The sequence below is a fragment of the Budorcas taxicolor genome, chromosome 13 (assembly GCF_023091745.1).
Source record: "Budorcas taxicolor isolate Tak-1 chromosome 13, Takin1.1, whole genome shotgun sequence".
Lineage (NCBI taxonomy): Eukaryota > Metazoa > Chordata > Mammalia > Artiodactyla > Bovidae > Budorcas > Budorcas taxicolor.
The window spans coordinates 29,943,550-29,957,269 of NC_068922.1; the positions used below are offsets into that span (position 1 = coordinate 29,943,550).

Sequence of the window (13,720 nt, forward strand, 5' to 3'; positions counted from 1 at the left end):
GATACTCTCTTGTTTTCCCTATAGACTTCTAAATTTAAAATGATCAGTGTGTGTTCTATTACTTATTTTAAAAATTTATTCTAAGTAATTTCTTAAAGAGTTCAATCTGTTTTCTTATCCCAAATGACACTGTCATTTTATACTAAGATCAATAGGAATAATGTTCCTCGAAGTTACGATACTAGGTTTTACAACTCATGTTTATTTGAAGAAATAATATGTCCATCTCTCAGTTATGTTCCAAGTTTCGCAAATGGCAGTAATGTGTTTCCAGGGCACCCACGTGTTCTGACTGAAGCAATGCTACAAGAAAAAGAGAGCTAAACTGGCTCACGTGTGTGGAGCCAGTGTCTGCTGGGAGCACCTATGAGAGTTTTAATTTTCATGATCTCTCATACAAAATTAACTTCAAATTATTCTATTATCATTAGGTAAATTTGGACATTGCATTTCTGATCACAAGGCATCTCACAGGGACACTAGTGTTCACAAAAGAGAACACTCTCTAGCAATGGCTTATTTTATACTCTCTGCAATGCAATTCACTAAGTGAATGTCCAATTGGATTTTATTACACAGCTTTTTAAACCATAAGCCCGTCAACATGTGGATTCCCAGCATATTAGAATCCTGGGACATCAGAATGAAGAATGTACTACTTGTCAATTGCACTTTAAAAGACCATCTACAGTTTCTCAAGCACTTAAATTAAAACCAAAATACAGTTCAGTGGAAGGAATCTCAGTTATTATACTGTTAGATTTAAACATGAAAATAATTACCCCTTTCTTATCAAGGATACTCCTGAATGGAAACTAAAATAAGAGGGCAGGAAAGGAAATGCATATCATCACAGGAAGAATTTATAGGCTGGACATGTGCTTGTTGCCGACGATTTCTGAAATGGATCTGGCCTTTGCAGCTTTTCCTAGAATGTCTTCTGTTTTTTCTTTTCTTTGGTTAGTTCTTAGCTAATTTTAGCACTGTCATCAGCCATTCTTTCCAGATGCTCCCTTTATATTTTAAAATACTTTTTACCTCATATACTCTATTGTGCTTTTTGTGTGTGTGATCTGTTTTTAATTCAAATGTTAATTGATGTTTTGTGGGCTCTTTTAGGCTAAGTTCTATTTTTCTAGCTTTGCTAAGGTATATTTAATATACAAAAATGCACATCTTAATGTGTACATTTTGATGAGTTTAGACATATGCCTGATAGCACGATACCATGACCACTATCAAGGGAATAAACATATTCATTACCTCCAAAAGTTTCCTGTGCACCTCCTGCAAAACAGCTATTGCTTTTTTGTTTGTTTTTTCTGGTGAAAACAGTTAGCAGATCTATCCTCATAACAGATGTTTACTGCACAGTACCTTACAATATATTTTATTTTATAACTATATTTCTGGTTCATAATTCTGAATGTTGCAGAGTTCGTTAAAGTCTCATCTGTATAACCTCAAATGTCCAGGTACCATTCTTCTAGAAGTCTATGTGTGTAAATATTTGTATGTACTCAGAAATATAGATGAATACATGATATATGATTATGTAAATACACATGTGTAATCTTGACTATATTTAAGAAATAAATTTTAATGCAAAAACCTTTTTAGAAATTCTTTTGAAAATCAACTCTGATTTTTTCAGTATTGTAAATTATTCAGAAAGGAAGAAACAGGACCATTCTTTGAAATCACTTTGCTTCAAAACAGGAAACTAAAAAAATTGAATAATTTTTCACAAAATTTGTTAAGAAAATAGCTAACTTCAAACGCTGAAGTGGTGATTATGATAGAAATGGGAGGTTATTTCCTTTGTAAAGTAAGTTTTTCTCTTAGAATTATAGTTTATGAGAGCTGAAGGAATCTTTCTTCCCAGAACTTCAGAGCTTCTGTGAACTTTACAATTATGTCCCAGAGTAAACTCAGGAATTCAGGGAATGATGCTCTCATGTGTTTGCTTTCCAAGGAGATTGGAAGGGTGTCTGTCAACTATTGCCACCTGAATTATGAATGACCATAAAGTGACAGGCATGTCATTAGCATGAATGAGCAGACTACCACCCAAAACGCTCAAAGTGTCAGTAGCGGGGCTCTGTGGTGTGAAATGAACAAGAGCGGCTTCTTAGAATCCTCTTTTGAGAGTAATATTTCTGTTGTGTGATACTGACCACACGCTCATGAACAAGCTGCTTTGTGTTAATGAACTGTGAACTCCTCAGAGAACACAGGAAGTGGGCTCCTTGGGTGCCTTTGAGAAGGAAGTACGCCCAGTAAGAGAGAGATTAGGAGGATGTGAACACTGGAGTTGTGTGCTAGAGAGGGAAGAATTCCTGACCATTTGTTTGGTTACTCTTCAATTCAACATAAACTTCACCACTACTTTTGTCAAGCTATCATTTGATTTAGGAACATAAGTGCTAAATAAATTGGCAACATAATGTACCCATGTAATTCAAAATGCAAGCATACTATAATTTAAATTTTTAGATAATAATTCAAACTCCCCCTGAAACTCTTATCCCACAAGTTTAGATGCCTTGTGCAGTATTTTAATCTGAGCTCTCCCATTACATGGGCAGTCAGATAAAAGGCAGAACAAGAAGCAGTAACAAGTTTTCTAAACAGTCATCCCTGATGGTGGTTGGAATAAGATATATCATCGAGGCAGGAGGCATGCAAAGGGTGGACTTGTCATTTCAGCCATAATAGTTTACTGCTATGGGAGGTATTTTTAGTAGATCATGAGAAATATGATATGGATAGGTGTAAAAATCGATGAAACAAGTTCAGGTTTGAATCTAAGCTCTATCATTAATTGTATGAATAAATTCAGAAATTATTTATTGCTCTACCTGACTTTCATTATAAGCATAATAATACAGTAAGTCCCCTACATCCAACAAGTTCATTTCTCAGTGTTGGTAAGCCCAATTTGTTTATAAGATGTAAATCCAACAAAGACAGCCTAGATACTGAACTAAGACAATCAGCTATATAACACTGCACTGTCATAGGTTTATAAAACTTTTCACGCAAATAACACGTTAAAAAAAAAAAAGACAAAAAATCAAACATTTTTAATCTAACAGTACCGTAGTACCAGCTACATCATCACTGCTTTTACACTTGCTTCCAGACATCCTGGGCTTGAAATAAAGGTACTGTACTACTGTACTGTACTGTTCAGTAAAGTACACAAAAGCACAGCCACTTGTAGAGCATGCATGCATGGGGCAAAGTATGCCAGACATGTGAACTAACTTACGTGACTGCAGATGCGAACCCACATTCACATTTTAGGAAGTTTGCAACTTGAAGGTTCATATGTAGGGGACTTACTACAATGACCTCTTATTGAACCCAGGGGCACAACACCTTGAGCGGAACGTGACACGAAATATCCCTCTTAATGACTGTTGCCTGTGCTTGGAAAGCCCCTGCTTTCCTGCTGTAATAACTGCTAAGAGAAGCCCTTCCCCCCGTCCTGTTCAAATAGGCTCCTCTCCCCACCCAGGCATGTCACTCCCTACTCTCTTGCTTTGCTATATTTTTTCTGTAGCAGTTTTCACTACCTGACGTTTTATTAGAAACATTTATTTTAAAAATTTTTTGTTGAGATATAATTGGTTTAACATTTTATTAGTCCAAAGTGTACAACAACAATAATATGGATATACTGTGAAATGATTACTATGGTATATGCAGTTAACATCCACCACCACATAATGACAGTTTTATAAAGCTCTCATAGCAACTTTCAACTGTACAATATGGGATCACTAACTATAGTTACATCCCCAGGATATATCTTGTAACTGGAAGTTTGTGCTTTTTGACCACCTTCACCCATTTAGCCCACACCCCTACCTTATCAACTACCAAGCTGTCCTCTTTTTTTGTGAGTTTGTGTTTTTTTTTTTAAGATTCTGCATATGATATCATACAGAATGTTTTTCTTTCTCTATCTGACTTATTTCACTTAGTGTAATGCCCATGCATGTTGTCATCAATGGCAAGATTTTATCATTATTTTTTATGGCTGAATAATATTCCATTGTGTATATATCTATACCCCATTTCTATTCCACATTTCCTTTATCCACTCATCTACTGATGGACACTTTGGTGGTTTCCATGTCTTGGCTATTGTAAATAATGCTGCAATGGACATGTGGGCAGATACCCTTCCAAGACAGTGATTTCATTTCTTTTGGATAAAGACCTAGAAGTTGAGTTGCTGGACCTGAACTGTCTTATTTACACATATGCTGTCTCTCTTCTGGACTAGAATATGTTTTTTGAAGGCACAGATTTGCTTTCTCTTGTTCTCTGCTTTATTCCCTTAACAATAGACTAATTAGTACTCATCACTGAGACCACCGACATCGAATTTATTACCTATGGATATCATTGAGCCTATTACCTATGAGCAACACCTCTTTTAAAGCCATTCAAAGTAAAATTCTGAGTTGACTGATTATTCAGTTCAGCTGACACTTGCCAAGATGTGAGAAAGTGCCTGGTTTATTTCAGTATTTTAAAACAGGAAGTTATAATCTTCTTACCAAAATCCTCACCACAAGCTCCCAGAATTAACTATTTCATTCCCAGCCCTTTTGATTTCTACATTTTAGAGGCCTCTTTAAGAACCTTCTAATACCCCTGATCCATTCTTTACTTCACTGTTTGATCTCTGATATCAATTTGCTCATTATCTGGCCTAAATTAATCTTGAAATTTAAAAATAGTCACATGAAATAGGTAAACTTTACTTATAGTTTTGGGAATCTAATTTAGGTTGAGTTTTTTAAAATCAATATCCTGAAATCAGTCATCAGAATGTTCTTTTCAATGGCATTTCTTTCTCTAACATGGTCTTGTGAATTCTTAAGAATAAGAATAAAAATCCATTGGTTTCTTACTGATAAACCCCAATGCTCTACATGACAGAAAAGTGGAAGAATTCACAAAAGGACTCTGAGTAGATCCATGAATCCAGAGTGCTGTCCCAAGGTCCTTGTGTGATATTCCCAAAGGAAAGGGTTGAACAGTGGTGCTCCAAAGATGGCACTTACAGGCTTGCTTTAAAGGATACTTCACCAGAAGATTCCCAGAACTGCCAGATGAGACATGGACTCCAAATGTACAGAATATTTTGAAAAATGGGATTAAACACATAAAGAAGGAAGGTATATCATGCTGACAACCTGAGTACACAGATGCCAAAGAACACAACAGCCAGTGAGAACCAGGCCGGATGGAGACCTGTTCAGGTGCCTCTAGGTACAACCATGCTAACTAACACCTTTCCTGCAATTAACAAGTGGACAGTTAGCATTTTTCAAATGCAGAGTGAGTTTTGAGTAAAGTCGGAGAGCTTAAGGCCTAAAATAAGGAGCCAATCAATTTGACCGCAGAATTCTTCTAAAATACAGAAGAGGATCAGCAGAATTCCATGTCCTGGTTCCCATGTCACAGCTAGGCCTCCTGTGAGACTGTCAGTCTTTTACGTCATTGCTTTTTTCCTTAGCAATGGTGTTTGGGGATCACCTGCAAGGGCTACTGCAGAAAAACTAGTGAGCTAAGTTCAGTTTCAAGAATAAAAATAACTTACTGTTCCGACAAGGAGAGTACTCAGCATATGCACTGAAATTCTGAATTGCTACATAGCAAGTGCCAACTGGGTCCTTTTCTGGTGCTGGTTTAAGAGTCCTCCAGTGATATAATGGAGCACAAGCCTGTGAAACATCAAAGACAATAAATATTTTTTTTTTATGTAGATTCCACATACTATGCTTTGATTTGGCTTGTTGAATGGACCTAAATCTGTAACAAACAATACTAAATTATTAGATGACTTAATTGGCCTCCAGTATGCTAATCAGTACCTTGGTAGTCAGAATTAATTAAACTTCCTAAGTCAATTTCTCAAAATTAATACACCATAGAATTGGAACAAATTAAACATATACAAAAGAATGAGATTTTGTCCCACAGGATATTAAATCAAATAAAAGTAGCCTGACAAAAGTAAATATTTACAAAAGGTAAAGAACTCATATTTTCTTTTTCTTTCTTTACATTGGACCTGCATAAAAGCAAATGACCATTTAAACAGCGAATGAATTAGTGCAATGTCTTAAAATAAGAACTAGTTCCTTTCTTTGTCTAATTATTACTTGAAGAAAACTCTTTTCAAATCACAAGATGATGACGAGTTTATAAACCTCTGTTTTGTGGATTCCCCTGCTTTCTCAGTGAGGGTGTATCTGATGATTTTTTTTTAAACAATGACTTACATTTGGACTGATACCCCCTTATCACAATGGGCTTATTTTTCATTTAATGATTTTTATTCACGACAAAACAAAAATTGAATAATGGTAAGAAAAATATAATTCTCGAGTGAAATCCTCTGGTTGCTTCTTCAGAAGCTTGGATTATAACAACAGCATGCTACTTGGAAAGATTATCAGATATAAAAGATGATACATGAAATCTTCTTTAAGCAGAGAACACTGCTAGGAACGAGAGAAGCAATAAAAACACGTGCACCTTTTTGACTTCTGTTTCGCTAGCTTGAATCCTACATAAGTGTGTTCTTTTCTGAATATTCAAGCACTCACTTCTAAGGGTACAGAAATACATATTTTTCTAGACTATGGAACCACTAGCTTCTCTCCAAATTTGATGACATCACACTTGAAACAATGCCGGAAAATGGAAAGCAGATCCCAATTTTAAAGTCTTTTCACAATTCCAAACACATCCTTGGTAATCAGTCTAATGTGTAACGACTTCTAGTAAAGATTAGTTTACAAAGTAGCACCCTTCTTACTTGAGAATATAAATCATCTTTGCTCAAAAACTTAAGTTTGGGTTTGTTTTTTTTTTGTCTCCTTCTAGATTGTAATGTCTTGGCCAATACTGAAAAACTCTGACTCATCTAAGTTTCTTAACTTAGGGCCCTATTAGTGATCTGAGAAGGTATATGGTTAAGACATTTAACATAATGTGGAATGCTAAGGAGTTTGAACAGGGAAAGCACTACCTATGTGACTCAGTATAAGCCAATTCGCCTCACTTTCCACATCACCATAGAATATTTCAGTGCCATGAAGATTCTTTCCAGTGCTTGCCTGCTTTCTGTCCTAAAAAGTTATCTTTTTTATACCAGCTCAGTTTCACACAGATGTGAAGCACAATGATATGACAATATTTGGGCTTTGACCCAGACTTAACATGTACACATATGATTCCTGAATATTCAAAACTATACTTCTGTTCATAGCAATTTGATGTTCTAATAATTGTCACATAGGGTAGAATTTAATTCTTTATTAAAACTGAAAAGGGACTTTATAGTATTCTATTTCCTATCTCATAATTTCAAAATTGCAAGCATGCCCTCAAATTAAACATTTTTATTATGAACACGGTGTGTCATTTATATTTTCAATGATTCTGAAGACTTCTACAAATATTGAATAAATGCACAATAGTGTTACAGATAAATTTTGAAGACTTAAAATCAATATGGTATCCAAAGATTTTTTTTTTAACCCTGAGCAGTTATAGATGGAATCAGCTTTTCAATAGTTATTCACATACATTGTAAGGCACTAAAGGATTAAAGAGGTTGCTTTTTTTTTTTTTTAACCAATTCTGGAATTTGAGAACTATATTAAAGCAAATAACAATTCTACAGAGATACTGTAAATGCTGTATTTGTAACTAAAGAGGGTCATCTATATTTGATACCTGTTTTATGTCAAATAAAGCAAAGCATTTCCTTTTAGATACTTATTAAATCATAATTCAAAGAGCTTTAAACAAATTCTAAAAGCCAAAGTTACTGCTTTATTTTGTAAGTAAATTAGAGCCAACAGTAAAAAAATTCCCCCCCAAAATATATTTTCAGATCAGCTTAATATCATTTTTCCTCAATAAATTAGACATGTATTATCACTTGGAACTACAGAGAAGAGAATCATAAAGTCACATCTTTTTAAAGCCAAAGATCTCTATCTGGGAGTGAGAAATCTTTAAAAATTATCAGTGAACTCAGAGAACCATGCAATCAGTAGTTATATATTTTTATATATTTATTTAAATAGGATAATTATAATATTGTGATGGTTTTTGACATACATGAGTATGGTACTGGCACAAAAACAGAAACATAGATCAATGAAACAAAATAGAAAGCCTGGAGATAAATCCACACACCTATAAGGTGTTCACCTTATCTTTGACAAAGAGGCAAAGATATACAATGGAGAAAGGACAGTCTCTCCAACAAGTGGTGCTGGGAAAACTTGTCAACTATGTGTAATAGAATGAAATTAGAACAACTTTCTAACAGCAGATACAAAATAAGCTCAAAATGAATTTAAAGACCTAAACATAAGACCAGAAACGATAAAACTCTTAGAGGAAAACATAAGCAGAACACTCTGTGACATAAATCACAGTAGGATCCTCTATGGTTGCCGTATTTTTGAAGAAAACTTTCTGATAGTTCTAAAGAGGATCAATGATACCACAGGAGATTAACTTTAAAACAATCCTAATAGTAATACTATTTTTCAGGTCAAATTTCTATCAGCCTTTTAAGTCAATCTTAAGCAATAAAATATTTACCTTTTTAGGATTTAGCTTTTATTTTTCTATTTTCCTTATTAGTTTTTGAAATATTTGAAAAGATCTACCCAATTTTCTGGAAAACCAGCCTTATTTCCCATTGCTTTAAAGACTAAAATAGATTCTTTAATTTTAAGCACTAATATTTTTGGTAATGCTGATAATCTTATCTTTGAAAATCTGATCTGTTCCTACATGAATGGATTTTTGTACACACGAGTTTTAAAACATTTCAGTGTACATATTACTCCATAGCAGCCCCAACAACACACAGCTGATACTCACCACCACTTTTCCTTTGTGAGCTCTCACTGTTGCTCCAAACCACTGATTCGATTTAAACTCTATAGGTTCCTTGGTTCCATTAACTCTTATCTTTCTGTTGTCTGGCAAGGAGGACACATAGATCGTTAATCATTTGTAAAACTTGGCAGCCAATTAAAATACGTGATAATGAATCTGTCCATTAAAAAACAATTTCCATACACATGAGGGGGCAGTTATTTGATTAAGTCTAAGCTAGACCTTCCACTTAGAAAAATACCAGTCAAATGGAAATACATATTTAAACATGACAGTTCCTACCTTAAAGCATTTTTTTTAATGACTTACATTTTCAAGGATAAGGGTACTGCAAACTTGATGTAGACTCTGACAGTCTGGAATCTACACTTTGGTCATTGATTTGTATCAGATGGAAGACCAAACATTCATAACTACTCTGAGGGGTGGTCCTAAGATGGCAGAGGAATAGGACGGGGAGACCACTTTCTCCCCCACAAATTCATCAAAAGAACATTTAAACGCTGAGTAAATTTCATAACTACTCTGGGGAATTCCAAATCTTTTCTGAAAGTAAAACTACCTGGAATCCCCTTGGTCCAGGAAGCACAGCTTTCTAGGCATGGCTTAGCTGGAAACTTGAAGGATTCCAGGTTCCTGGTTTTTAACTGAGTAACATATGTCTATGCAGCCACAGAAAAAATACCTCAGCACAGCTTTATCCACACTTGGCAGATGTCAGCACGAGGGGACCATCTGAGTAAAAACTCAAACCCAACTATGATACACTTCAGGTCGTAATAAAAAGCAATATCTTTTCTTTTACTCCTGTTGCCAATCGACGTATTTCCCACGTGGTTCTAACCACATGGTTCTAACTGAACTTCCTCAGTAATGGTTAATGAATTTCAAAAAGACATTTATACTAAAGCATCTTATTAGTATGTGTTCTCTTTGGTATGCATTTTGCTTTTCCCTCCTTGACTCTATAATGAATGCATTACAAATGAACTTTTAACTTCTATTAAGTGAGGCCAAAGTATAAATGTAATTAAAATTCCGTTGAGTTTACATGTGATTACACACTTTTCAAAGAAAGAAACTATATATATATATTTAGTCAATCAAAAAATGACACTTTGATACGTCAGAAGAAAATTGTGAATTTCCTTCTTTAAAATATTATGCTTTAGACGTTTCTGAACTTTTAAAATATAAAAAGCAAGTTCTGGAAATCCTCACCTAAAATGCACACAACAGGCAAAGAACTGGAGCATCTTACAGATTAGAGCATAACATTGAAAACATAAACATTTCTGGGACTTCCGTAGTGGTCCAGTGGTTAAGAATCCTCCTTGTAATGTAGGAGATGCAGGTTTGATCTCTGGTCAGAGAACTAAGATCCCACGTGCCATGGAGGAAACAAGCCTGCGTGCCGCAACTACTGAACCTGTGTGTCTGAACACTGAACAACTAGAGAATCTGTGCACCTCAACAAATGATCCCGCATGTCACAATGATGATCCAATGCAACCAATAAATATTACAAAAAGAAAATACAAACATTTCTATTTGTGTCTAGGCAAGAAAGATCATCCCTGGAGAAGGGAATGGCTAACCACTCCAGTATTCTTGCCTGGAGAATTCCATGGACAGAGGAAGCCTAGTGGGCTAATAGTCCATGGGGTTGCAAAGTTGGACACAACTGAGTGACTTTCACTGTCAGACCATTTTTCTAGATTCCACATATATGTATTAGTATTGGATACTTGTTCTTCTCTTTCTCATACCTTGATCTGCAGGCAGTGACCTTTCTGACCTTCCCAGCCCCAGTCTTTCCAATGATCCAACATATACTTCTCAGTCTGCATGAAATTCTTTCCTGGCTATAATACTCTGTGCTTAGTCATTCAGTCATGTCTGACTCTTTGTGACCCCGTGGACTGCAGCCCACCAGGCTCCTCTGTCTGCGGAATTCTCCAGGCAAGTATACTAGAGAGGGTTGCCATGTCCTCCTCCAGGGGATCTTCCCAATCCAGGGATTGAACCCAGATCTCCTGCATTGTGGGCAGATTCTTTACCATTTTAACTATCAGGGAAGCCCAAAGTGGTTTCTATTTGCTGACCAAACTCCTGTGACATGAGGCAATGCATTTCAGATAGGACCACACATCCCTCTGAAGCAGAAGGATGGCATAGGTTACCTGAAGTGCATTGTCAACTCCAGAGAACTCTTGGAAGGGCCAGTGGGAGATGGTGGAGCCATTAGTTACCAAAGCAATTCTCTCCTTGGTATATCCCAAACTAAGCCAAAAGCTAGAGGAAAGTTTTATAGTGACTGCATGTGATCTACAGCTTCTGAAGTGCCAGGAGGGGCGAATTCGCATTTAGAAGCAAACCCTATTCTTGCCAGAGATGCTCACAGTGCTCAAACAAACCTTGTGCACACCAGGACCCAGGGACCCCACAGAGACTGAGACAGAACTCTTTGAGCACCTCCTGTGGAGGTACGCATCGGCAGTGGTCTGCCACAGGGACAGGGGCTCTGGGTGTGGATATGGCATAAGTCCTCTTGGAGGAGGTCGCCATTAACCCCACCATAAGAGCTGCCAGAACTTACACAGGATGGGAAATTGATTCTTGGAGGGCACAACAGAACCTTGTGCACCAGGACTCAGGAGAAAGGAACGGTGACCCACAGGAGACTTGCCTGTGGGTGTCTGGGGGTCTCCAGAAAAGGCCTGGGTTGGTGGTGGCCTGCTGCAGGGTTGGGGCACAGACTGTAGCACTACATGTACGGAATCTTTTGAGAGCGGTCATCATTATCTCTATTACCTCCACTATAGTTTGGCCCCAGGTAAAGAGCAGGGATGGAACACAGCTCCACCCATCAACAGAAAATTGGATTAAAGATTTACTGAGCATGGCCCTGCCCATCAGAACAAGACCCAGTATCCCCCTCAGTCAGTCTATCCCATCAGGAAGCTTTCATAAGCCTCTTATCCTTCTCCATCAGAGGGCAGACAGAATGAAAACCACAATCACAGAAAACTAACCAATCTAATCACATGGACCACAGCCTTGTCTAACTCAGTGAAACTAAGAGCCATGCCGTGTGGGGCCACCCAAGACAGACAGGTCATGGTGGAGAGTTCCGACAAAATGTGGTCCACTGGAGAAGGGAATGGCAAACCACTGCAGTATTCCTGCCTTGAGAGCCCCATGAACAATATGAAAAGGCAAAAAGATAGGACACTGAAAGACGCCCAATATGCTACTGGAGATCAGTGGAGAAATAACTCCAGAAAGAATGAAGAGACGGAGTCAAAGCAAAAACAACACCCAGTTGTGGATATGACTGGTGATAGAAGCAAGGTCCGATGCTATAAAGAGCAATATCACATAGGAACTTGGAATGTTAGGTCCATGAATCAAGGTAAATTGGAAGTGATCAAACAGGAGATGGCAAGAGTGAATATCGACATTTTAGGAATCAGTGAACTAAACTAGACTGGAATGGGTGAATTTAACTCAGATGACCATTATATCTACTACTACAGGCAGGAATCCCTTAGAAGAAATGGAGTAGCCATCATAGTCAACAAGAGAGTCCGAAATGCAGTACTTGGATGCAGTCTCAAAAACAACAGAATGATTTCTCTTCATTTCCAAGGCAAACCATTCAATATCACAATAACACAAGTCTATGCTCCGGCCAGTAATGCTGAAAAAGCTGAAGTTGAATGATTCTATGAAGACCTATAAGACCTTCTACAATTAACACCCCCCAAAAATGTCCTTTTCACTATAGGGGACTGGAATGTAAAAGTAGGAAGTCAAGAAACACCTGGAGTAACAGGCAAATTTGGCCTTGGAGTACAGAATGAAGCAGGACAAAGGCTAAAAAAGTTCTGCCAAGAGAATGCACTAGTCATAGCAAACACCCTCTGCCAACAACATAAGAGAAGACTCTACACATGGACATCACCAGATGGTCAACACCAAATCAAGTTAATTATATTCTTTGCAGCCAAAGATGGAGAAGCTCTATCCAGTCAGCAAAAACAAGACCGGAAGCTGACTGTGGCTCAGATCATGAACTCCTTATTACCAAATTCAGACTTAAACTCAAGAAAGTAGGGAAAACCACTAGACCATTCAGGTATGACCTAAACCAAACCCCTAACGATTATACAGTGGAAGTGAGAAATAGATTTAAGAGACTAGATCTGATAGACAGATTGCCTGGTGAACAGTGGTTCGTGACATTGTACAGGAGACAGGGAGCAAGATTATCCCCGAGAAAAAGAAATGCAAAAAAGCAAAATGGCTGTCTGAGGAGGCCTTGCAAATAGCTGTGAAAAGAAGAGAAGCCAAAGGCACAGGAGAAAAGGAAAGATATACCCATTTGAATGCAGAGATCCAAAGAATAGCAAGGAGAGATAAGAAAGCCTTCCTCAGCGATCAGTGCAAAGAAATAGAGGAAAACAATAGAATGGGAAAGACTAGAGATCTCTTCAAGAAAATTAGAGATACCAAGGGAACATTTCATGCAAAGATGGGCTCGATAAAGGACAGAAATGGTGCGAACCTAACAGAAGCAGAAGATATTAAGAGATGGCAAGAATACACAGAAGAACTGTACAAAAAAGATCTTCACAACTCAGATAATCACGATGGTGTGATCACTTTAGAGCCAGACATTCTGGAATGTGAAGTCAAGTGGGCCTTAGCAAGCATCACTACAGACAAAGCTAGTGGAGGTGAAAGAATTCCAGTAGAGCTA

At 37.2% G+C, this 13,720-nt stretch overlaps 1 protein-coding gene across 1 annotated transcript in view; it reads right to left on the reverse strand.

Annotated features, from left to right (window-relative positions):
- ITGA8 (integrin subunit alpha 8) overlaps positions 1-13,720 on the reverse strand; it is a 194,498-nt gene that overhangs the window by 156,536 nt on the left and 24,242 nt on the right. Inside the window, exons 3-4 of the mRNA XM_052651025.1 lie at positions 8,938-9,038; positions 5,624-5,747 (exon numbers count right to left, since the gene is read on the reverse strand). Of these exons, the coding sequence (XP_052506985.1) occupies positions 5,624-5,747; positions 8,938-9,038 (225 nt within the window). The remainder of the gene's footprint in view (positions 1-5,623; positions 5,748-8,937; positions 9,039-13,720) is intronic.